Source organism: Tinamus guttatus, unplaced genomic scaffold (assembly GCF_059628265.1).
Source record: "Tinamus guttatus ecotype Peru unplaced genomic scaffold, ASM5962826v1 Tinamus_guttatus_pri_ptg000048l, whole genome shotgun sequence".
Taxonomy (NCBI): domain Eukaryota; kingdom Metazoa; phylum Chordata; class Aves; order Tinamiformes; family Tinamidae; genus Tinamus; species Tinamus guttatus.
Genome location: NW_028288582.1, coordinates 12,978,313 through 13,004,885, shown reverse-complemented (window position 1 = coordinate 13,004,885; position 26,573 = coordinate 12,978,313). Strand labels below are relative to the sequence as shown.

At 38.1% G+C, this 26,573-nt stretch overlaps 1 protein-coding gene across 1 annotated transcript in view; it reads right to left on the bottom strand.

Annotated features, from left to right (window-relative positions):
• Positions 1-1,035: 1,035 nt before the first annotated feature.
• The window catches only part of CATSPERB (catsper channel auxiliary subunit beta), a 42,341-nt gene continuing 16,803 nt past the window's right edge, over positions 1,036-26,573 (bottom strand). Inside the window, exons 8-21 of the mRNA XM_088539752.1 lie at positions 25,966-26,118; positions 25,207-25,351; positions 23,700-23,851; positions 21,147-21,259; positions 17,754-17,947; positions 14,561-14,887; positions 12,412-12,551; positions 9,597-9,794; positions 8,217-8,327; positions 6,235-6,345; positions 5,860-5,998; positions 3,367-3,467; positions 2,275-2,349; positions 1,036-1,272 (exon numbers count right to left, since the gene is read on the bottom strand). Coding sequence (XP_088395878.1) covers positions 1,036-1,272; positions 2,275-2,349; positions 3,367-3,467; positions 5,860-5,998; positions 6,235-6,345; positions 8,217-8,327; positions 9,597-9,794; positions 12,412-12,551; positions 14,561-14,887; positions 17,754-17,947; positions 21,147-21,259; positions 23,700-23,851; positions 25,207-25,351; positions 25,966-26,118 — 2,196 coding nt within the window. The remainder of the gene's footprint in view (positions 1,273-2,274; positions 2,350-3,366; positions 3,468-5,859; positions 5,999-6,234; positions 6,346-8,216; positions 8,328-9,596; positions 9,795-12,411; positions 12,552-14,560; positions 14,888-17,753; positions 17,948-21,146; positions 21,260-23,699; positions 23,852-25,206; positions 25,352-25,965; positions 26,119-26,573) is intronic.

Below are 26,573 nucleotides of genomic sequence, written 5' to 3'. Positions count from 1 at the left end.
ACTCAGAAGGCATTTTAAGATCAGCCATTATACTGACAGCAACTCAAATGTGGGCTTATTGCTTTCTGTTTTAAAAGTTATGAGTCACTTTAGTGTTCGTGACAATGGTGGCCTTAAAAATGCAAGTAATTTAAGACTTGCACAGAGGAGGAACAACTGTGGTACAAGTTATGACTAGGTAATGTGAATAGCAGGAACACCCATGCAGTTCAAGAGATGACTTTACTACTTATCTAAGTCAGCTCTGCTCTGCTCTCTTACATTTTGCACATCTAGTCCCAAGCAGAGGTAAGACCTTGACATGGAGGCTCCGCAGCGACACGGGCTAGGCAGCCGGGGAGGGCAGTGCCTAGGGTCCTCCCGTGGCTTCTCTGCTCTAGCCGAAGGGGAAGCTAGAGCAGACAAAATGCAAAATCAGGGGATTGTTCCCCTGTCATGGAGCCCACGGCCTCCTCCAGGACTTGGAGTTTAAAAGCGCGCATGGATACTGCTACCAAAACCGGAATGGAGGTAGCCAGTGCCATTGGAAGTGCACAAGATTTCATTAATCATCACTACAACTCATCCCCCTTTTACACAAATTACCAGTTATTAAATATTCACTCACAATTGTCTCAATTAACTCTCATGAAGGCTTTATTTTGCACTTTTACAATGTCATAGGTAGTTGTCTGAGAAAATATTCACGAAAGAAGAGTGACTAGAAGAATAGAAAGACTAGCAGTATACCTCAGTTCTAGCTGTTTAATTATGTTTAGTACTGGCTACAAATAATAAGGTGAGAAAAGAATTCTTCGTGTTTTCTGAAATCTTCATAACAAAAGATCTTCTGAATATAATTTTTCTGGAGATTTCAGAAACACTTTGGAAATGACAACTCCAATTCTACTGGGGAAGTTATATATGTAAAAAAGAAGATTAGTAATAGATCATTATCAAAATAGAAGCTATTTTTGAAACAACATGAAACATCTGTAACAGATTCAGTGAACATGTAGGGAAAGAGATCTTTTTCTCTTGGATATCTTCTTGAACCTAATTCACATAACGCTGCTCCCCGGCAGAGGCAGAAGTAGCAACAGCAGCGCTTGAACTTTCTGATGGCGACACTTTGTTGAATCGTCCACATTTCCGTTTCAGTTCATCCCATATGTTTATTTGATACAGTTGTACAAGAAATGCCACAAAGATAATGCCCCCTATTAATAAAGCTGTTAATGCACTTAAAAGAAATGATCCTGGATAGGCCAGTGGAGCCTCATCTACATAAATCTGAAATAGAAAAAGTTTAAAATAGCTGTTATTGTTTATTTAGTTTTATTACTAACATCCTATAACAAAGTTGTAATTCTTCCAGTTTATTATATTTAATGCAAATAAATTGTTCTCAGCACAGAGGTAGAAGAAAATGGTCTTTTCCTCTTGACGCAAGCAGTCTTTGGACTCAGCAGAAATTTTGTCATTGCTTAAACCATGGCTAGAGATTGCAAGGTAGGAGCTGGATGGGCACCACAGGAAAGCAATTTCAGTGATGGAATATCAAGAAAGGTGTTTTTATCTAGTAGGTATTAATTGTGTTATGACAACATGGGAGCTATATTTTGTAAATAAAAAGTTGATCTAGAATTATATACATTTGCACCTTACTCTGCATTTTATGTATTTTCCTTGACTATAGGTATTTTGGGCTAAGGGCTATTTTTTTAATAGAAGGTAGAAGCATGAAGCCCTAAACCCCAGTCCGGATCTTTGTGTGTTACCAATTTCCAACTGAAAAAACCTTTTTAAAGCACATTCTGGATAGAAAGTACTGTATATTCTGTTTTCTATTTTATCAATAGAATTGATCATCTTAATGAATTATATGTACTGATGAAGAGCCCAGGCATGTGAATCTGCAGGATCACAAGGCTGACAGGCCAGCAGTACCTTTCACTAGTAACTTCTTTGCAGGTAGGCAAAGGACTGGAAGTTAATGTGCATGTTGGCAACTGGGATAAGGCCAGTATGACTGGTAGGCTTGGTCTTGATCGAGTTTGAATTCGGTCAAAAAGGTTTCTGCCTTCCAGAAAAATATAATGCAATATTTGGGAAAAACTGATTTCTGCCGGTGGCCAAATATGTGACCAAGACCCTGTTCAACAAAAGAGTCCAAGCTGGACTTGGGCAAGTGAAGTTTTTCATACAATTCGTTTGTTTTTCATATGAAAAGCTACGATAAAATGTTAAATTATTAAGTATTAAATCATTATAAGTATGATCTATTTATGGTACCTGAAATTCATCAGATAAGTTGCAGTGGGAAACTCCAGGAACAGTTGATACCTTGAAATGGAAAAGCTCAGATCCCTATTAAAAGAAATCATCACCATGATCATAGACTTCTTGAGTTTCCAGGAAAAAAAAACCATTTAAACAAAATGTTGACTTTGCCGAGCAGAACCATTTTTACATTATTCTCAATTGGTGCCATAAGAATTGGTGCCTAATTTTTAAGATAAAATCAAGCAAAAGTAAAGCTGGAAGGAAACTATACTGTTCTTAAAAGCAATCAAGCAAGATTTAAATAGCATCTACCAGCTCACCAACAATTTTATGTGGTAGTCACTGTCTTTTTGCATTTTTTGTTCCCATAGCTCTTCATAGCCTGACAAAGACTATCAAGAAAAACCAAAAGGTAGATTACTATTTTCTCTACATATTTGATTTCTCCTTGATTGATAACAAAGGTTTCCTTTTGAGAGCATTTTCCCAGATCTGGTAGCTGGTCTGCATTAGGTTGCCCTAAATGCAGTTCCCCCTCTAGCCTGGCTCAAAACAGATAATAAAGAACCAGAGTACAACCCCTATAAGGCACTTGGAAAAGGCAGTTTCCTGGCAGGCCTTTTAAGGGTTTCAAAATAACTAGTACTGGTCAATGTATTCAGATAATTCAGGTATACTTATCCTTCCCAAATCTGCATGTCAGATATAGTCACACACAGTCACATTTCTAAGGGAGAACATCTTGATGACAGTGTATAGAATAGAGTGGTTAGCTAGAAAAGGCAAGACTTTTAATAAGATGTATGAAATAACTAATTCAAAAATTTTGTGTATGGAAAAACTCAGCAATTTATCTTCATTATCTCTTAGACCAGTACCTTTAAAGATTACCAGAAGCATGTGTACAAAATAAAAACTCCAATTCACTCCAGCTAGAAATAGGCCCAAATTATAAATGTGTGGGTGGGCATATCTATTACACAGAAGAGATGTTTCCATTCATATCAAAACTCCCTCAAACGTATATAGTGTTCAGTTCTAGAGCTGTGGCTTCTATCCATTTCTGTTCATAATATTTTAATTTGAAATGATAAAACTTACATATAGGCTTAAGATCAAAGAATTTGGACTATACACAGTAGTCTGGAGTTTTCTGGTTAAATAGAATCTTATTTTTAATATGCCTGATGTTTCATTGATACCTGTAAAATAACAAAAAATAATAATTTCAAAAATATTTCCATTTTTTTTTCTTTTCCCAGTTGTATCCCCAAATGCACCTAGTGAAACTTTTGGCTCGCAATGGACAGAGAGGAAAAGAGAATTAGTTCATTCCTTTTCTTACAACCCGTTTCCATCAGGTACTGGGCACCACTGAGCTGACAGAACACATTCACCACTGCCAGAGTTGTTTGGGGTTGCATGGAATCCTGTCTCCAGTACAGTGATCACTTGCTTATTCTCAACTGTTACAGAGGAAAGGATAAGAGGGATTTCTTCCATTTCTATGAACATTTCTATGTCCACAAGATTAAAGAGCATATTGTTTCATAAAGAACAAAATGGGGTGTCTGTACTGGAGAGCTGAGGTGTGTGAAGGGGGGTTTTTCGGAGCTGATGTATAATGAGCTGTATGGCCCCTGAAAGACAGCAGTAGAGCTAGCTGCTGGTAGTCAAAGACTGTCCAAACACATGAAGTAAATCTTCACAAGATCTAATAGGCCAGGCCAGGTCTGTACCTCAATCATCATTGACAAGGTTAAACTCAAATCTGGTCTGGCAGCATGAGTGCTGGACAGACTGAGACCTGCTACTGAACAAGTTCAAATTCCTTGCAGGCAGCCGTAGGCCCTGCCGTTCTGACTGAGACCTCTCAGTAGCCCTGGGCATTTCTTTAGATCAGAAGCTGGCTCAGGATGCCAAGAAAGTGGTGTGGGGTCATGCTGTAGGGAGGCCAGGATTGGAGGGTGAGCTGGATAAACAAAGTAAACCCTCTCTCCTTTGGCAAATGTAATGTATAAACAGCACAGGAGGTGCTAGACACATTCTTCACATTTTTGCAGCAGCACACAGAAAATTTGTGGGCTTAATTTTATCTGTACCTCCATTTGTTGCAAATGGGGGGTTTCAGGTTTTTATTATTCTCAGTAAGTGTTTGAGGCTTACTGATTTCAAGACATTCTCTAGTATTTCAAATATGTTTTACCAGAGCCTTTCAGATTAATGCACGTGTATGGGGCCAGTGGAATTGCCTGTCAAATTGCAAACAGGCATTTGTTGGGCCCACTGAAGCTGGAGACACTGCTATCTCAGAGCCTGATCAACCAAGGATCCCTGCATGCTTCAGAGGCCTGCAAGAATACTAGGGCACTTAAAGGGAAACAGGACTAATTACAGTCTGCTGTCTTGATCTATTCCTGCTTTCCTCTGTGCCTCTTACTTCTCATAATCCCAATGAGTTGGGATTATAATTTATGTTTTTCTGTTATGTTTTATATATTACATGGACTAGGACTAACTCCACTGCAATCTTCTCACCTAGGAAACTATGGATCCTGTAGTGGTCATTGCTCTCCTTCACTCATGCAAGCTCCTCCTTTCCAACTTCACTGTGTTTTTACTTTCAGCACAGCCACATGACTTGTTCATAGGTTATGTCATCACCTGCCATTGTGCTTGTACCCATCACTTATTTCAAATCCCTGCTTTCCAATGCCTGTTTTAAGACACATCTCCACATTTGTAAAACCCTACACAACTTGATTCCCACTTTTATTCCTTTTTCTGAGAGCTAGAGGCAGGGGTCTTGCTGCCCAGAGAGGCTGTGGAGTCTCCTTTGTAGATTTTCAAACCCCTCCTGGATGCCACCCCGTGCCACGTGCTCTAGGTGTCCCTGTTGGAGCAGGGGGGTTGGACTGGATGATCTCTAGAGGCCCCTTCCAACCTCAACCATTCTGTGATTCTGTGCTTCGAGATCATGCCATTCATGTTTGCCTAAGTGCTGTGTGTTTTCTGTCTGATATCTGTGTGGCCTGCCAGGTGCATATATATATAAATACCTACATATGAAGTATCTATACTTACATAGTTTGTGTGTGTTATGTGTGCCTGTGTGTCTGTCCAGAGCATATGCTCAGCCTTGCTGCTGGCTAGACCTGGGCATATGAGGTGCAGCTACCTTGCCTTGCTTGGGCTACCGGTTTCGGGAACTCCTAGCAGTACCTAGATATTCTATGAGAATATATGTCCCTAAATAAATAATATTTTTTATTGTTTTAATCACATTATTTTAGAATCATCAAGTGTCAGTACAGTGGTATTCTTTTTGATGATGTTCTGGTTCCTAGTGTGGATAATATTTTCTAAGGTTGCAATTACTTTATACTAAGATTATAGCAGCATCCAATAAAGATCAGGACTCCTTGAGCCTAACACAAAGCAGACACATATGAAATCAGGATTCTTGCTGTGAACATCTGAATGATATTTAAAGATTATGATTACATTCCCGGTTTCACTGAAATTACTGAGTTTTGCCATGGACCCAGTGGAGACAGAACTGTTCTATAATTTTGGTTAGAACATTTTCCTTACCTCTGACTTCCCAGTTTTCCCTTTGGTTGACTTCCGTAATTGTAACAAAATAAGGAAATGTCAGATTTGTAATGGAATTTGAATGCTTAAGGTTGAAATGGATTGGAAGCTTTGTAACTGGATACCTCATTCTTAGAACCTGAAATGTAAGCAAGCCTTTTATTGGTATATGGCTTTATTCAAAGGAAAAACTGTTCTGGTTCTTTCAGGCATTCATTAAGCCTGCAGGCCTTGTAATGGTGATTTGGAATGTCCCCCTTACGGTAGCAATTTTTTCTTTGAGCAATTTTAACTCAAGTACTGTTTGGGCATCTAGCTATGTCCCAGAACCTAGCTTAAATAAAAGAATTTCTCTTCTTCTATTTTATTCCTTACCTTCTCTGTACAGTCTGAGAAAATTTCAAGTGAAGACATTCTCTCAGCCAACGTACAGTTGCATTCAGCTCTGGACGACTTGTTAGCACACTTCTTATAAGATCCAGAAACCTGTGGGAAGGCCACAAAATAAGATTTTGGCTCAGCTTCTTGCCTAAATTCTAAAAACAAGACTTTATATAAGAAGAGTAAACAAGTTCCAATATCCATGTTTGGAGTAGGAGAATTCGAAATATAAATATGCTATTTGCTACAAGCCAAATACTGAACAGGCCAAAATTTCGCATTTCTGTTCCACAGGAAATTTCAAGGCGCTTTAATTGGGCTTAATTTCTAATCAAGAAAAATCCTGGTCTTGGGATTCTTCAAAGAATTTGATATTCCAAAGAAGTTTTTCAACCTACAAACCCTAACTTTATCAAGATTTAAGAATTTCATCCATGCTATATCATTTCCATTAATATTATAACCCCCCCCAAATTCTGACCTTTTAAAATTTCAGTAATTTCCTGTCAAATTGCTGACAACATTCTTTCCTTTGACAAAAACCTTTTTCAGTGGAAAACTTTTCCATTAGGGAACAAAGTGAACTGCATTTGTTGACGTTCTTAAAAGACTCTTCTGGAAATCAAAAAGGCCATCACTGCACTGATGCAACTCCTCTTGCTCAAACTAAAGTATCGTTATAATTCAGGGAAAAAAGAAATGCAAGGGGAAATACGAACCTCTATTGCCAGCTTCCCACTTCTCACTGCTGAGGAGAGGAGCTCTGCCTGCTTGGCCTTTCCCTTCAGCAGCACGGAAGCAGGAATAAAGGCAGAAGCAACCTGAGGCCAAGGCAGAAGCACTGGGGCCACAGTCAGGTAAGGGGGGTATCTGGGTGAGTGGTTCTTGGGGAACCTGCAGTGCTGCCCCCAAGAGTCTCGGCCTCGCAAGAGCCCTCTCAGTACTTACACCTGAAGCCAGGCCTGCCTCAATCACCCACCTGCCCACGTGACATTCCTTGTGGTTGGCTCCGCTTACTCAACTGCCAAAGGTCCTATTTCTTTTGACTCAAAATATGGTGACAAGCTACCAAATTGTCCTTTCCCTTTTCTGGGACAAGCGGAAAGTGGAGCTGTGCTTAGTTGCTAGGAAGTGTTTCTAAGGAGGATATCTTTGAAGTTTAAAAACCTTTAATAATGTAGGCAAAAGGCAGGAATATGGAGAAGTAGGTATTATTTCAAAAGAAAAAAAACAGTATCTTCTTAGGGGCACCACAAAACTTCTACCATCCTTTGGCGTAGCTATGGTGTCATCTCTGTGTTAATTTCTTGTGATTATCAACTAGAAAGCAGTGATCTGTTCAGAAGTCCCAACCTGAAAATCTTGATGGAAAAGCCATTTTTCCCTGTATGTCTTACAACCTCTGAATGACCATGGCTAGCACACTGTGCCACCTATTTTAGCGACAGTCTTTTCAGAGGGGAAGTGCTAGGTCTTGCCCTTCTATTTTAACTCATGACATCTTATCAGTAATTCTGGCAGCAGCGATGAGAACAGATTTAGAGTGGAAACTCTGGCATGGGTCCTTTCCTCATTAATGACTAGGATTTAAAAGTTTACACTGAAGTTACCTGGTTTCTGTTTCAGTTGCTATTCTTTCCCATTATCCATCCTCTCTGTTAATAAAGTATTCATAAGTTTACACTATCCCAGCAGAAACCCTCATAGCCTCCTTCAGAGTCTGCTATAAAGATACATATCCTATATATAGGCACATAACCAGAAAGGTCTACGTTGAAAGGAAATGGGCTACGGCAAGCACGGTAGCCTGAAAACACTGAATATCCTGTCTGTACAGTCTGCTTTTCGAAACACTGATTATTTAAAGCAAATTATAGAAAACTGAAGCAATACTGTGTGTGAAATATATGGTTGTAAAAAAAATTCATAGCTGGAAGATACCCTCGGCAGCAGTGAAATGATTACAGAAGACTTACTTTTGAATCTGTGTAATAGTTTCTCATTCTTGGCTTGCTGGGGTCTGCATTATAGAAGTTATCACTGATTGGAATAGCTATTCCATATATAGATGGAGGTCTGTAGTTTACCTGAATATAAAGACACCGAAAGACGGAGGGACATAGATTAAATACACACTGAGTAGAACGGATAGTAAGAAGCTATTCTTAATGTTAGGATAATAAAGCAGAATTACGATAGAAAAAAAAAAGAATACAAAACAAAGCAATTCATATATCTATATTTAACATTTTAGTTCCCAGGGACTCCTTCAGAGAAAACAGATTATTGTTTTGTATTTTTTTTTTTTCATTTTTAAACACTGTTTAAGCAGTGAGCAGTGAGTGACAAGTGAGCTCACCTATGTCTTATTACTCATATGAATTATGTGTTTCAGTGTTTGGCCATGATTTTTTGACTGGGTCCTTTAGACTGAGGACTTCCAGATGATCTCTCATCTCTATTCTCTTGGTTGCTCAGAAACTATGTGCAAGGAAGATTAAATGCTTTCTATCCACTATAACAGAAACCTCAGGAAGCTCAGTGCATCTGTTACACAAAATAAAGACTTTTACAGGCTTGGCTTAAGTTTAAATCAGAGAGATAAACACAGAATAAATGTTCATACTGGAACATGTATAAGCACCTTTTTGACATTCCTTTGCATGATCCAAATACAGAATGAAGTTGTTTTATTTAGGCAACCAAATCTAAAACACAAGTTTAATATGAGATACAAATTATGTTAATCATTTGCATTTTAAACACAGCATATATTATGCAGTTTTAAAAGAGTTTAAACTCAAGACCATGCATTTCACATAAGTAAAAATACTTGGTTGCAAATGAAATGTTCAGCTATTTAAAGAGGAGATGCTTATAGAATGACAATTAAATGGTTCTTTTCTAATAGCAGTGTAGCGAATGGAATCATAATTGGGAACTGCGCTGCCTCTTGCCTCCAGCTATCTCAGTTCAGATATTTCATAGCAAAAGAATCCAAGAGTCCCAAGAGAAATTTCTTCTTTTTCAAAACATTCTGCTAAAAAATAAAAGCCTTAAATATTCATGGTGTTACACAGAAAGTAGTACTTTAATTTATTCCACCTAAATAGCTAGAGGTGTATCTTAACACACTTCAAAAAATCAAATCATTTCATGCATTGTTTTTTCAAATCTAGTGGCTGATTTTGCACATTGACTTATTTCTACAATGCCTTCCCACTATACAAATAGGCTGTTGTTGACATTCAGTTCTTCACTTTGAACAAGTATAAACATCCCATGTGAAGTAGGAAGTCCTTCCTTTTGTAGACCAATGCTTGGGCATTCACCTAACAGTTGCTCAATGTTCTTACCGGCAGTTCTTTTAGAATAGGAAAACCACTGTCATCTTTGGGTGTTTTCTGTAGCCAAAGTTCAGTAGTCACTGGAACTGGAGAAATGTAATGAATTGATTTTCCATGTAAGCAGCCAGTCTTCAGTGTTATAATAAATGCTGACGTTTTACAAATACATGATGCTTCTGGGATAATCACAGCTATTGAAGATTTACCCTGTAAATATTTACATTGTGAAAATAAATTAGCACTCCCAAAGCAAACCACCATTTAAAGGAATGTTGCAAATATCTAATTTTCACATAGATATATCAGCATTGGAAAATTTGCTAACCCAATGCAAGGAGATAAAGGCGCTGGCTTTAATCAGTACATCATTTCAAAGCTGCCTTTATTATATTATGCTCCTACAGCAACGATCAGGAGACCATTCAAAGTGATTCCTGTTTGGTTAAAAGGGATCTATAACAGAATTTGCTTAGTGAGATGTTCTGAAAATTCACAGTTTTAATCTTAGGAAACCTAATTTTGTACGTTTTCAGTGTACGTGACCATGCCATACTTGTACCAGAGCACTTGAGGAAAGCAGCTGGGGATTATGAGCTGGTAAAACTGATCAAGAGAAATGATGTGGACAAGTATGGCACAGGCAGATCACTGACATATAACTGGCACTGCTGTTATTTATGGGCTTGTATTTTTAGCTACTGGCAGTGCCTATCACAGCAGAGAGAGATGGTAGATACAAATGGAAAGAATACTTTGAAAAGGGTGTTATTTTTACACTGAACTTCTCATATTGCTCAACTGATGTTGCCTCAGCATGACACTGAACACACTCAAAGAAAAGTGTCTGTCACAAGACCATAGGAACTGCCACTCTGGTCAAACTGAAGTCCATTTAGTCCAGCAATCTGTACTGGTGACTGAATAGTCACCAGTAGTGACTATCCCAGGAAAGAATACAAAAAACAGGATAATACAGAGTGGTCGTTATTTTGGACAGTTAGTTGTTAAAGCGTTTGCACCACTGTATTCAATGGCAAGAATGGGCATATCCCACATATATTTATCTAATCCACTTTTAATCCTGCCTATAATTTTTGTTTTCTAAAGCATCCTGCAGCAATGAGTTTGGCCCTTCAACTAGGCAGCATGTAAAAAAACTGTTTCCTTTGGTCTCTCTCAAATTATTACACAGCTTCTGCATTTCTGAGAAACAATGAATTGCCTTCTTCATTCCGCTGAGTCTGGAGACATCTGCCGTATCTGCCTCCTGTGTGTCTTTTCCAAGCAGGAACACACAGTTTCACTTGCATGGAGCCTGTTCTTTGTTTCTCATTATTACTGTTCACTCTTTCTGTTTTATCTAATGCTACTACATCTTTCCTATTTTCTTTTTCCTCTATTCATTTCAAAAGAAAAATAAAGGTAATATTCAGTTCAAGTTTTCATGGAGCATGGAACTGCCTTTCCAAGCCCTCTTTATGAGTAGTAACAGCTAAGTTAGAACTCCTTACTTTGTAATTTTCTTCCAAAAACCTTTTTTAATCATTTTTTTTTTACCAGACATTTTACTGCCTCATTACCCTGCACTGATTAAATCTTCCTGCAACTTTTTGCTGCCGTTAGTTGTAACTTTGTTGCATAATTTTGTGTCTTTGCCAAATTCCCCCACTTCAGGATTCATTTCCTTTTCACTGTTGATTGTGAGTAGCTTGCATAGAAGGTACAGAGATCCCACAGTACACACTAGCCATTTCTTTCATTATGTGTAAAATACGACCATTTACTTTTATCTCCTCGTCCCATCTAGTTGCTAGTTGAGGGATGGCCTTCCATCCTCTTCCATGATAGCTTAGTTTCTTTGAGAGGATTTGAAAAGGACCTTGCTCAAAGCTTTTTAAAACTTCAACTACAATCACTAGCTCAGCCTCTTCCAATTGCTACATATGCCAGATATGATTTCCTTCATTAAAGTTCACATTAATTCTTGCCTCATGTTTTGTTCTATGCAAGTGTCTACTAACTCTATTTTACAATAATTTCAATCAGTTTCCCACCATGCAAGTCAGACTTTGGGCACTGCAATTCCTCAGATCATCCCCTGGAGTCCTTTCTACAAATGGGTAGCACATTTGCCATCTTTTGCACTTTTGACTGACTGAAATGATAGCAGAGTTAGCAAGCGAGAAATTTCCTATTTAAACTCCTTGGAAGAAAACTCCCTGTCCTGCTAGTCACATTATTTCTTTAACTGATTTGTTTTGCAGCCTTTTCTAATGACTAATCAGTGTACCACAGTTCTCAGCTTATTACACTGTTACAATTGTAAGTCTCCTAATACCAATTTAAAACATCCCTTATATATCATGGTAGTCCTATTCCTTCAGATGACAGTCTCACCAATACCTATAGTCTGACCTCCATACGTGCAGTATTTATATTCAAGTGCACAACTACATATAAACTAAATAACTCTGAAATAAGAAAGCTCAGAAAGAAACTTTCTTTTTACAGGATGCTATAAAAGAACTGAAAGAAGTAATACAAAAATGATTCAAAACCAAAAATGAATAATATTGTTACTTGAAGTTTCATATCATATCATAATGTATTCTTGAACAATATTCATTATTGAGTACTCTATCCAAGGACTGAGCAAAGATGAACTGGAAATTTCAATTAAAAAATCCACATTTTTTTACACTACATAAATTAATCTGTACCTTTTCAGATTCTCTAAGCCTAAAAATAACCTTCATGTTACTACAGCTATTCCGAATGAAAGACAGCTCCACTGTGAAAGCAAAGGTGACCTGTCTTGCCTTACTTGCTTATTAAATTTGTTGTAAACAGAGAATTGCAGTATGTAACCATCAATTTCATCCCAGTACTCTTTTGTAGTCACTTCCAGTAGCGATGGATTGCCGATGACGAGGTTTATTAGTCGCTTTTGAAACATAGGATAGGCTGTGAAATCAAGCAAAGAAAAAAATCGAGACTATATATATTCAATACTCCATTCTCTAATAGTCAAAGAAAATCCAAAGGAAAAAAACTCCAGAACTTGTTTTCACAGATCCATTCAAAGGATCAGTTGGTATGTGAAAGGAATAGGAAAAAAACTTTCTTCCTCATAAGTCTCCCTGTTTTCCCTCTACAAGACTGGTAACTGTTTCTTTGCGAGTTCTTTGGCTGACTAGCTAACCCATTCTTTACTGGACCGTAGTTGAAGAAGAAAGTTTTGGTCTTTAGTCTTTCCATCTGCACTTACCTCATTCTTTAAAATCTGCACAAAATGCTGCTGTTAATATCTTCTCTCCCCTGAATTGCTTTGAGCTCTCTGGTTCTTGGGCTTAGTTATTTGCTTAGAAGCAACTTCTTCCCATCCAGTACTCCACACAGCACATAGCAGATCTCAGTGGCCAGTTTCTGCCCTAGCAATATCATTACCCTTAGCAATACAACTCCGGGACACTTCAAACTTTGCATATGGCTCAGCTGCTCCCAGCAAAATCAGCTATAATGGCTGGAATTGCTCCTTGCCAAGGAGCCAAGTGTTTGCTCAGCCCAGGAGAAGGCACCGCTGTGTTGAGAGCGCTGCTCGTCCCGCGAGCTCCTTCCTCCCGGCCTCCCCGCAGAGGTGCCTGTTGCTCAGCTCCTACCAGACACACGAGTCAGGGCTTGGCCTCCTTTCTGTATGCAGGAGTTGCCCTTTTCACATGTGCTGTGGGCCTTAGCAGAACAAGTGTCTTTAATTTCCCAGATGGACCTGAATTCATAAATGCTGTCATCTTTAGAAAATGCGTCTAATTTAGAATGCTTTGTCCTCCTAATTTGGAATGTTAAATCTAGGAGCAGTTTTTCTCAGTGATTTGAACAGCACGAATATACATGTATTTTCAGTGAATTGTCCATTGGGGTGAGCTCCAACTTCAACTAGACAACAGCAATTACTGCAGAATTACCCCTCTCAAGTCTGGATGACAGATGTTTGTACTAGTGATTCTCATAATCTCATTTGAAAAAGCTGCAAAGCAAACTTTTACTAATAGAAATAATTTGCTTTACAAGAAAAATGTTACCATAATCCACAGTATTCTTCACATAATTAAAATCCTAATTAAAATCATTTCATATGCAAGCAGGTGCAGCATCAAGAACCATAATAAATCACAGGATGTTCTAAAACTGCCTCTTGATAGCATTTTTCTTTGATCATACATCTTTTACATACTTACCTGTCAAATCACTCGCTTTTAATGTTTATTAAGATTCTTTTTAAGCAGTTTCATTGTTATGTATACTCTCTTTGTTTCTATTCTATTAATCTGATTGATTCAATGATCTATTAAGGCCAGCTACTTAAAAAGTGGAGTCTGAGAGTAAAGGGCATATAGGTATATATTCGTAGACAATAGAAAATGAATACTTTTTTTAATAAAACATTCATTTTTACTTGAAATGTCATCAACTATATTTATGTACATTTTTTACATGCTTTTCATTTGAGAATTGTCAAAAGCCATTTTTCTTTAATGAAAACAAAAGGGTAATATGTGCAGCTCATTTAAACCAATGGAAAGGTGCTGCTTCCCAATTTAATTTTGAGAGTTTGAATCAAAATTACAGATGCACTTATAGACTCTACCCTTACTGCGTGTTTCAGCTTTTAAATTATCCTGCTGCTAAGTTATATGAATAAAGACAGTGTGTGTGTATATGTGAGAGCACTACCAAACTGAAAGAGACTTAAAAGATTTCCTAACAGGCAAAGTAAAGCACATTTACTTCTGAGTGGGAAGGAAGAGAGAAAAAGAACCTGGTAAAATTCCCTTTTGGCTGAAAATTCTAGCATCTAGAATAAAATTTCAACAAAATAATGTTTGAAAATAAGGACAGAGATTTTAGTAGATACTCCAGGTTACACTGCATACAAATTATACACTTACCAAAGGACTAAATGCCAATTCTCTTACCTGTATATTGAGGAATTACTCTAAACGTGAAATTGTAAGTCGTGTCCAGATCCAAGTATTTAATGACATTCCTTGCTGTATGACCACTCTCTTGTACTGAATATCTGCATGTGTCTACCTTCAGGTCCCATTTTTTTCCATTTGCAATACCAAAGTCATGCATGAACCACCGGCTGGCTGGAATGCTTATGTTGAAAGGCACCTTCTTAGGCATGGTGGGCTCTGCTGCCGCCGTCTGATTGTCCAGAACGGCCGTGATGAGGAAGCTGCTGCTCCCTGGAATCACCACTGTCTTTTCCACATCAGTGATTCTAAATCCATCTTTACCTAACAAAAACAAAGCAAAGCGTGAAACTTCTTGAAAAATTAACTTGAAACTCTGCTTTGTGCACTGCAGCAGAAGCCACATCTGTCTCTCTAAATTTTCTGTTTCAACAGCAACACCAACCAACCAAATCAGTGTAGCATAAAGCTTGCTGTTAATGACATAGTTGCTTTTTGTTTTGGAAATTTACAACAGTTTGATCTTTTCAAACAAACTATTTTAAACTGTGGTGCCAAAAAACAAACCAAAGGTTTTTTTTTTTTTTTTTTTTTTTTTTTAATTGAGCAATGCTAAAGAGTTCAAGGATTGGGAACATACATACACTCCATGAAGGAAGAACAGTTCAGGCTTACAGCAAGCTGGCTTTTCAAAGATATTGATGTTGATTATAGTATCCTTTTCTCATCAGCTAAAACAAGGGGGAAGTATGCAAACAGCTCAGGTCTCAAAAAGTTTTTGCTGACCATCCTCTTGTTCAGATGCAAATTACTTTTCTTAGTACTTCATAGCCCATCTACCTTTACATGTGTTTTTCTGCTTACATGTGTCCATTCTCTGGACATTCTCAAAGCATGACAGTAAATACTAATCTTCTCAGTAACAATTTATGTTTGTCAAGAAATGAAAACATTTTTTAAAAGTTGTTTAAATACTGTTTAGATAGGGTTAAGTCCTTTTGAAACTGGTGGATATAACAGCTTCCCAATTATTACAGAAATGCTTGGGGTCTTTTTAGCGACCTGAAACAATGGCACCCTCTGCCCAGAATCTTCCAAAAGACACAAGGAGGGCAGCGTGGCCAGGGACGTTTACGGACTGATGGCCTGTGCAAGCGTGCCCGTCTTCACTGCGAGGTAAGTGTCCTCAGATTGCCTCCCATTTATGGCAGGATAGACGCTGCACCTGAGCAACAGCTGCCCTGAAGCAGCTTTATCAGGATTTTGCTATAAATAGACATGAAATAATCTCAGGGAGAGGATCTTGACAACTCAGGCTATGGGCGCATTAGGGAGATCAACTGCTTTATAGTGGAAATGCTCTCCTTGACAGGGCAGAAACCCTGAGAGTGATTCTCTGATGCAGTATCTTTTGATTTAAATTGAAAAAGAGATTAGCCAAATCTTTTTTTTTTTTTTTTAAGATTTCTGAGGAGTTTTAGCTTTAGGCTTTCCTGATGCTCAAACAGCTCCCTGTCAGCTCACTGTACCAGGTCTGAAAACAGCAGATTTGAGTTTGTGTCACTATTTCAAAACTGCTGATTAGACTTTTTAAACCCCATCAAGACCATACATTGAAAGAGGAGTTTTACTAGGCTTGTGGCACTTCTGGTTATAACACCCAGCTTTGATAAAAGAAATGCAGAATCTGAGCTCCTCTATGAAACAGATGAAATCTGAGGGTTGTCTGCCTCAGTACAAAAGCATGTGGAAAACTGACGCACACAGGGAGTGGAAAACTGGAGCACAAAGGGCTGGAAGGGAGTGTTATTGCAGTGAGGAGAAGTGGAAGGGTGGGGAAAAAACACAGGAAGCGACAGAAGGAGCAGAAGGCCAAGAAACAGCAGAATAAATACTAGCAAAAATTAAAGACACAAAACTTCTTGGCCTGAGCAGTGGCAGAAGGTGACTTCTCCACACACATACACCAAAAAAAAGGTATACTTCATGCCTCCTGCGTATGAATATATGTTTGTAATCAAATGCCTGACTCCAATCACCATTTTATTCTTAAACTAATATGCATACTAAATTCAGCATAAATAAAAAAGAAAGATAATACAGTTCTGCCTTCTGGGTTATCTTTATCTAAAGTCATCACAGAACTCATGTGCAGCCTACTGGGTGACCAGTACTAGAGCCAGCTGAGCTGGAGAGATGGAGCAGATGGATGGAGCAATGATCTTCCTCCTCTTACCCCACCAGCACGGGTAAAGCACTCTGCAGCACTGCTGAAGGTGGTCAGAGCGCCAGCAGCTGGTTGCACTGTAGTGGAATTTGTCCCCAAAAGCTCTTACTGTGACTTAGTTGTGAGGGGCAAAACAAGTCTTGGAGGGCTAGCAGTCAGCTAATAAATGACAACATCTTTATAAACTACAGCGATTTCTAAAATGATTGCATAATTATGTTTCTAGCATACCACAAGTAAAATGAAAAGAATATTTAAGAACCTAATTAAATACCCAGGCAGCTAAACCTATGTGTATATGCAATGCTTGAAATAATAAGCAGAAAATGCTTAGGTTATCAGGCTAAAACCTTAAGCTATGAATCAAGAGGAATGAAAGCAGAGAGCTACAACTCAGAGAAGCAGCAGCAGCTCCTGGCATTCCTTGCTGCTCACAACAAGACCAGGCTGCTCATAGGGTGCGGGGACTTGTGACAGGATGCAGCAAGAACTTCTGCAAGCCAACCGCTACTGCTGCTCAGGAAAGGAATGTCCTTTCCTCCACGAGTACAACGGTCCCCAACCCTCACCAACTTCGGCACTCCGCATACCCACTGGTACTTCAGCTGCCAAGAAGAAAATTTTCTCTCCGTGGAAATTTTCCTTTGTATGGAGGATCTTTTGACTCCTGCTGAGTTCAGAATTCCGAGTTGTGATCTGGGAGCTGCTCCTAATTTACCTTTACAAAGGTAAAATACCTCTTGTCCAGTAGTATTTTTCCCCTGCCAAAGGCAATGGCCTTTGAGCTAAGCTATTCCTGGCATTTGTATTGCAAGTGGAGCTTTTTGCCCTCAGAAAAGGTGGTGTGCTTCTTTAAAATAGAGTAACAGTGGTATTTCAGCACAAAACCGCAGTTCAGGGCTTGAAATAAGAGGGAATGTACATGAAGAATTATGATACTTGAATAGTACATCTGCAACTTACCAGGATTAGAAAGGAGGAGTGTTACGTTATAGTCATTTAAGCCTTTTATAACAGTTAATGTGTGTTTTATGCAGGGACTTCTTTCTTCAGATTCTATGGGGAATTTCTCAAGAACGTTTACAATGACAGAGGACAAATACTGTGGTGAATATTGCAGTGGGAAATCGCCAACTACCAGAGCTGCTCCAACTGGCCTGTAATGACATGGAGTATAAGTTTCCTTATTGTGTTGGATAATCCCCCAGGTAAAGAGCACATACATTTCACGCTATTTCTACAAATCCTGAAGAGAAACCATTCTACATAGTCAAAGCAAACTGCCCAATATCAGATGTGGAAGTCTGGTGACCTGCACAGGAGAAAGCATGCTTAAAAGAAAGTCCTCATAATGCTACTAACTGATGGAAAAGGTTGGGATTCTAGATTGTAGAGCCCTTTGCCTGTCTGTTGGAAGAAAAAAAAAAAACAAAAATCCACACACAGAAAGAAAGACCAATTACCTACCTTTCTTTCAGTAAACAGAGTTCATATAACCATGTCCATATGTACTCTGCTGCTGTTGACATAAATTAGTTACTAGAAAAAGGTTCTCTGAGGCAAGTTATTCAGTTACTGAAACAAAGCTTTACCACATTTGAACTGAGATACTACACTAAAATTACTTAAAGCCTTCAAAGGAGCTAAGCCACATATATATACCCATACATACATACACACACAGAGAGCACAGTTTCCATAAATTCTATTTATGGGAATACACATAACAAGCATAAGAATTTGCTTTTTCCTCTGAAAAAAAAAAAAACAGTAAAATGCCTTGTGGTTTTAAATGGAGCACATCTTCCTACAAGCTGGCACTTAAGTTGAAATTCTCTGATCCTTAGATAGGTCAGTAAAGACAATGAAGAGCGCAAGAAATTTCCTGTATTGTAACATCTAAAATTAGCAGAGCAATTATTTCTTCAGAATTTTGTGGTTTGGGCAGACAATCTTAAAAATCAGGCATAAAAAAGGCAAAAAGGGAATTCCAAACAAAAGGCATAAAAGGAATTCCAAATAAAAATCTTACGTTATGGTGCAGATGTAAACTTTATGGAATACAAAATATTGTGGGGAGGGGTGTTGAGACACCGCAAAGCTTTTAGTCTGCAGATTTACACATAAGTGAAGGATTACATTGAATGCAGTATGGTATTACATCCCTCCTCATTCTCTTTGGCTGTTTCTAAAAACTTCTGTTAAGGTAATAGTAAGAAAAGACATGTTTAGGTTTGATAAGAGATACTTTTTCACATTGGACCAAGTTGCATCAATACTCAAAATTCTCAAAAATTTGACTCAGATCTTTGAGGTATGCAACACCTATTAGTTTTGAGATCATCAAGGGAAGGATCGTCTAACTATTCCAGGCTTCTGGGAAACTAAACGACACAGGATTCTATGAATTGGAAATTGCAATATTGATGGCATTAGTACCCAGCTGATGCCATCAATTTTTGCAGACCCGGTAAGTTGTGCTGAATATATGACGCCCTCACTTTCAGAACTTGTTCCAGTCATAGCAGAGATTGCAAGCAGCTGTGCAGAACACCTGCTTTTCACTGCAGGCTGTGTATGCAGATATGAAGAAGTAATTGGTGCTGCTACTCTCAAGGACAGTTCTCTAGAGACAGCAGAATAATCAAGCATACACTTCACACAGACTTCAGCTTGCTATAACAAGAAGACATCCATTGCTGGGGTCCTTAGAGAAGTCATACAAGGATTTGAGCTGTCACTCTGAGTGCCCAATAGATAGCTGGCAGCCAAATAAGATGTTCCACACACCTTGTTAGAAGAACTACCAAGTATTTTCAATGGAGGGCTGTTCAGAGCTTGATGCATTCTCTTATTGGTGTATGAGATAGGCCCCAGAATCGGGAAATTACTTCGAATATCTTGAGCCTTTCAGTTGTTTTAGAAAAAGAACAGAAACAATTTTCAGTCCTATGTGCCTCTGAAGAAGAACAAACACTCTAAGAACTGGGTGCTGAGGAGTACAGCATCCCTTGGAAAACAAGTCCTGAAATCAGGAGATATTTTTAGCTGGCTCTAAGGGCACCTCCTTGTATTGTGTAAACAAATATGAAGAATCCACCACAACTAATATCTAATCTACTAAACTGAGCTCTGTTATCCTACAACAATTTAAGGAGCACACCTTCTGCCTACCACCATCTACAACAAAACAAACTGAAAACAAGAATAGGAGAGGCATACTGACAGCTATGCCCTGTCTGTGGAAAAAAAAAAAAAAAGCAATTTGATGGCCATTCTGTTTCCTTTAAAGATGAAGGCACAAGGGGGTTCTGAAGGGCACAGGGAGTTCAGGTGCACGTCAGTAAACATTAGTGACTGAGACAGTCTGGTCTCCAGTCCATAGGACAGAAACGCAACACACAGATCAGCATTCAAAGTAAGATGGGAATGTACTTGTGCACTGTGTTATTGGTTTGTAACATAAGGGTATCCTTTACTAGAAACAACCATTAGAATATAGAATATGGCCTTAAAGCTTTTCACTCCTGCGCTGGTACCTTCACTGTTTTACCCTACGTATCTACTATTTGTTTCTTTCAGAAACAAACCAACTATCTCCCTCTGAGATAAATGTAACTCATAGTAATAGTATGATGTTTGAATGAGCTTTACATTCACTTACAAAATCTAAATACTGATATAACACAAACACTTAAGGGTCAGCTGAAAATGAGGCTTGGGCCACTGCTGTTGGTCCCTACGAGAGTCTATTGATGTGTGTTTTACCAGTAAAGTGCTCGTTCAACACATAATAGTAGTACATAGGAATAAAATAAGTAAGAAGTCACAATAAAACCAAGTTTTATAAATACTACACCATAGTATTTGAAGATCAGATACAGCACTCTTACATACTGGACTCAGCAGGCTTCTAATAAATATTAACTGTGATTCTCTCAAATGCAGGTTATTTTAACTAGATTATTTGCTCCTTATGTTATTCCAACAAGCCATTAAAAGACAAGAACGGTAATATTTCCAACCTTACTTTTAAGCATCTGACAAATAAAAACTTTTTACTAGTCCCTGAAAATTCAGTTTCAGCAAAGCTTAGCTTGAACCAAAACTACAAGAGTGAATCTATTTTTGAAGTGTGAAAAAAATAGAAATTGGACAAAAAATGCCACCCCTACTTCCACAAGTAAACTACAAAACCTGACATTTAGTAAAACATTTTGCCATTTATTTCTAGATTTCTAGAACAGCATAACAGAACTATAATGTATTTTGCCAATGCCTTTTTTCTAGCTTGCATTTGAAGGTATGAAATACTCTGACTTATTAAGTCTTAATATGTTATGATTATTATCTTACCGATATTGTATAACTTGACCTTTATGCAGGTAATGAATAGTTGATCTCTTGGTTTGCCTCTTCCTTCTTTTTGGTTTATGCTCAAAAAATATCATCTGCTGCTCTGTGATATACTGTGGGGACAGTACATGCCGAAATGATTTGTTTAACTCCTAAAATACCAGAGAAAAGAAGGTGGTCATCTGCTTAGTTTTACTTTATCTAACATGATAGATAATATGATAGATAACATGATAGATATATACAAATGTACGTACTTTGATGCCCCATAATCCAGTTTAAAAGATATTGTGATATGGAATCAATGAAGATTATTAGGCTGTTTATTTTCCTTGGGATGAACATCTTGTGCACAGGACAACTATCATTTGTAAATGATTTTATTTGATCTCAAAGCAGAAGAATCTGTAATACTACAATTATTTCTATAGCAAAGGAAAGCCTGCATGAGCTGAATTGTGTGATTGTTGCCAAAAAATCTCTGAACAGCAGTCAACATATTCCTTTAGACTACTTTGTACTGATCTATAATATCATGAAAAAGAAATACTGGGATAGTAGGATTCTATTATTGGATGATGACTGGTGGTACTTACATCGGTTTAGCAGGTATAACATTCTGATTATGCCATTATCAGAAGGACAGTAACAGTCAGGTATAAAGAGGGAAGCGAGTTGTGCCTGCACAGTTAGTGGCACTATAGGTCAAAGAAAGTTTAGAGTCAAAATCAAATATCAGGCTGTCTCTGTCAACCAGTACCATCGAACCTCTCAAATCTGGAGAATGATCATGAAAAATGCAATAGAAGGACTGTGTTAGTCACTGTCACACCATCTGAGTAAGAGCACCTGGGACATGCTGAGAATGATCAAGCAGAATGTGAATGTAATGATGGGAAACTTGTTATCCCACTAACTGGGATTGTTTGTTGGATAAATGTCCCATCAAGATGTGAAATCAAAACCAAATGTTTAGATTCTGTCACTAACTGCCTCATGGAATACAGAATCCACAACAACTCTTGACTTGCTCCTGACCATCCTTCCGAGACTGGAGATGATACTAAAAAGATGCCCTAACTTTTGGCTGGTTGAGTGCATAAACATAAAAGACAAGCCACAAGAAGTCTGAGGAAAAGGCACAGAAATAGTACAAAATTATTTATCAAACACATCAGGAATGGGAAACATGCCAGATAGTTTGTAGGACCAATTAAATTGCAGAAACGCTCAGAGACAAAAACAGGACCACAGCAGAAGAATTAAGTGAATTGTTGGTAGTTATGTCAGCTGTGGAAAAGATGGGGAAATTCCCACTGTGGAACCTTCTGGGTAGGGGCTGCTTCAAACAGCAGCATCGTAGCTGAGACTGAAGGGCCGGCACAGACCTGCTGGCTGACTGGTTTTACCCAGGAATTCTAAGGAGATTCAGGAGGGAAACAGATGATTTACTAACTGTGATACATAACTTACCTGTTAAAATTGCCTTAGCAACAGACTATGGAGGCTGCCAAGTTTGTTTAAAAAAAAAAAAAAAGCATCAGGGTAACTTGAGGGAACTACAGAGTAAGACTGATGCTAACTCTAAACAAACTAGTGGAAAGAAAGAATGGGAGAATGAAAATCAGAACCCTGGACATACTGGCAAGCAGGAAATGCTGGGGAAGAGCCAACACAATTGATTGACTCAGTTTCTAGACTTCTCTCACAAGGGAGACCTCATTGATGCAGTCTAGTTGGATTTCCAAAAGGCTTTCAGCAAGCTCACTGTAAGTGCTTTTAGGGAAAAGAAGTAGCCATAGTAGTAGGGAAAATCTGAATGGATGAATAAGTAATTGAAAAATTGATAGTCCTACAGAGAAGAGACCCTTCTTACAAAGGGTAGATGGTCAGATTTGCACGTGGGGCGGCTTCCCAGTGCAGTTCCACATACTCTTTGCGTTCAGCAAATTTGTGTTTGAATTGTTCAAACTGATGCAGCAAAGTGAGGAATGTTGCCAAGGATACTAAGGAAGTACAGATAAGGTCCGACTCTGAAGAGCTGTACCATGGTATTTTGAGACTGATTGTAAAAGTTCTGATAGAAATCAGTGTGGATGAATAAAAGTATACATATCAGAAAAGGCAATCCGTATTTTTCATACCCAGTAATGGGTGCCTATGCAGGGGCAGTGGGGGTCTTGCTTTTCTCCAGGGGCAAAGGAGAAGCTTCAGCCTTTCCCACAGTCAAGTGTGGCATGGCAACCCCGGCCAGGCCAGGCACTCTCCGCTGGGAGGGCGCCGAGCGGCTCAAAATACAGAGCTCCGTTCACTCTGCCTGTGGGAGAGCAGAAACTGACACTAAAGGCTTCAGAGTCATCTATTCGCCTGAATGCTTAACAGCTCCAGCATAGTTCAGGTTATTCACTTAAAATAAATGTAGAGCCATAGATGTGCTACAATGTTTCTTGCACAAACTCAAACTTCGGGCTCCCGGGCACAGTGAGAGACAAACTGCTCGGTATGATTTTACAGATATTTTGCAACACTTATTTAAATGTTTTGACAGCTAACCTCTGCTGATGTTAAAACATCTATATTTCTTATGCTCAGTCTGTCCAAATTTGACTTATTAAAATTAATTAGATGCAGATCTCCCAAGTGGTCACAGTATAAATTGAAGACATTTCTTGTTGAAATCACAGATCTGGCATATGTTTCCAAACCTGAAGAAGAAAAAATACAGACAAAAGGTTAAAAGAAGATAATGCATTGGAGGCAAAGGCAGAAATCATACCGTTTAAGCTGATAAAGTGGTAGTTACAAGTTTTAGCAGTTCCAATTCGATCTCCTGTTTTGCTATATCTAAAGAAACATTCTCACAGTATCTTCATGAGGGAAAAACTCTTTAAAATAAATGGACAAGCAAGCAGAATGGAACTTTCTATCCTAAAATACTCAAAAGATATCATGTGCATAATCCTGCACTGGCCACTGGGGTTGGATACCTATGTCTAATATATTCCAGGATACTCTACAAGAAAAGGAGGCCTTCACGCGCATGCAGCTAGTTATAGGATTAGGAATCCTAGAGCTGAATCTGAACTGTAGAGGGATGGGGAGGAATAAAAATTCCTATTGATTTTCATTTTTTCACACATGGTTTACTTATTCATAAAAAATTGGTACATGCATCCTCGGATGAAATCTGTCTACTCATACCCATCTTAATAGGCTACTTTCTCTACTGCAGGAACAATGAATAAGCTGCATTTGGATTCCAGTAGGCAAAAATAATGTCATATTTTCTCCTCCTTTATGGAAAGGTACAGTACAAAAACATTTAAGTAAAAACAGCAGTTCTTAGATTACTGAATCACAGTTATGTTACAGAAAGTGACATAGGAAAAGGTATCTTCTTATAGATGCTATCATTTTCAAGTGAGAAAGCAGCTAAATTATATCTTTATTTTATCTTAGCATGCCTATATATAGCACATTACCACAATTGGAAAAGTAGAAATGAGAAGTCTGCCTATTAAGATGTGGTCTGTATGATAATACAGGAGCTATTCGATTATAGCCATCTGCATCTGGCAGCAAATGAACAAGGAAAATATGGTACATGACTGACTAGCTCACTGTGTCCTTTGATAGCCTCCCAGCACTTAGCGGAGCATGATTCCTCATGCTTAACACAATCACATACTTCACTTTCCTTGTTTGACTTTGAATGTTATGCATATTATCAGTATAATATTTTGCCTGAAGCCTGCTGCTCTTCAAAATAAGAGGACTGTGTGCTTTCAAGGTTCACTCTTCCAACTATACATCTAATATAACGTCAGTTCTTTGTACAAATGTTGTCTGTGCTTTAACTGCTCTTTCCTGGCAAGGCACTCAGAACTCACTAACATAAAGTGTTTATATGACTAGAGTTTAAGAGACTTTCTGTGGCCCTTCGAAGTTTTTACTGTGGAATAGCATTAACAAGGAGTGCACAAAGAATTGTTAATGAAGAAGCCTTTCCAGGTAGTTGCCATGCATCATTTCACTGCAGAAATAAGTTTAAATTCCTCACCCGCCTTACTGAAGAAAATGCTTCCCTTATTGCTCACAAATGCAACTGTATGAGTGTACACACAGGCAGTTGCTTTGACAATCTGTTCATTTTCAAGACTGATTAATAAGTGAAAAGAATTGCCTCCATCACTGGATAACCACACCTATGAAAGAAATAATAGTCACTGCTGAGTTACCATCCATTTTTAATTAGAGGCAGATCCACTACAAAGATTGCTTATTACTCTATTAATAGTTTCTGAAAACAACACATGTCTATTCCAGCAAGTGTAAAAATGCAATCTATTTAATGTATTCAGTAACATATCCATGCATGTAAGTACTGTGAACAGACCAAACTCAACAGAACACAGAATTTTGTTTATAATAAATGTTGATTGATTATGTTGACCTAGGATTTTCCCCTAACCAAAAGCTGTTTATGGATAAGCTTACGGAGTACTTACCAAAAAACCTAAAATGAAGTATTTCCTCACTTTAAAAAAGGATCTAAAAATGCTATAATGCTCAATAACTAATAAGTTATTTCATAAAGTCTCACCGCAACTTAAAACTGACAGAGACAAGTCAAACCCTATAGTACAAGTTTAGTAATTGGAAAATGCATGAAAACCTAATGATTTTGAGCTTGATTCCATAGAAATCAGAAAGAACTTTGCAGAAATAGTCCTAACAACAGGTTTGGACAATTTATTTCAATAAAAAATAATAATTTACATCACACTAAACTTCAATATTACTTTCTTTGTATACATACCTCATTTCCATAAACATAGAGAAAATGAGTCTCTGGGTGGAAAAACATTCCATATGGCATAAAACCAGTGTTTGGAAATTGAAACATTGGAAATTTTACTTTCTTACTCAGTCTGCCTTTTGTTATCCTATAAACAGCAACCAATGCCCTTTTCTGGAGAGAAATAACATGGTAAGTATTGACAACCAAGATAATTTCATAGTCTTTATACTCTCTACTTTATAGACTACTAAAAAAGGAAGACTAGACAGTGCACTTAAGCTGGGAATCAATTTTAAGCGAGGAGAGAGCAAGTAGTATAATATGCTGGAGAAAGCAAGCAGTAAATATTAGGAACATGATTTCAAATTTTTTCCTTTAACTGGTCAAACATAACCCCTTTAAAGTCACTTGTAATACACAAGAAAGGATTTTTGTTCCTGTATTTGGAGAATGAAAAGTTTGTTAAGTGAAGGGAAAGGAGCTGTAGCTAAACTAAAGGAGCTGTAGCTGAAACTGTGGAAAGTGTGGAGAAGTTCTTTGTATTTCCAGCTAAATATAAAAAACCATTCATCAAAATAATTGTGCTCACTGAAAAGTTTTTGATACTGCACACCAGAAGAAAGATA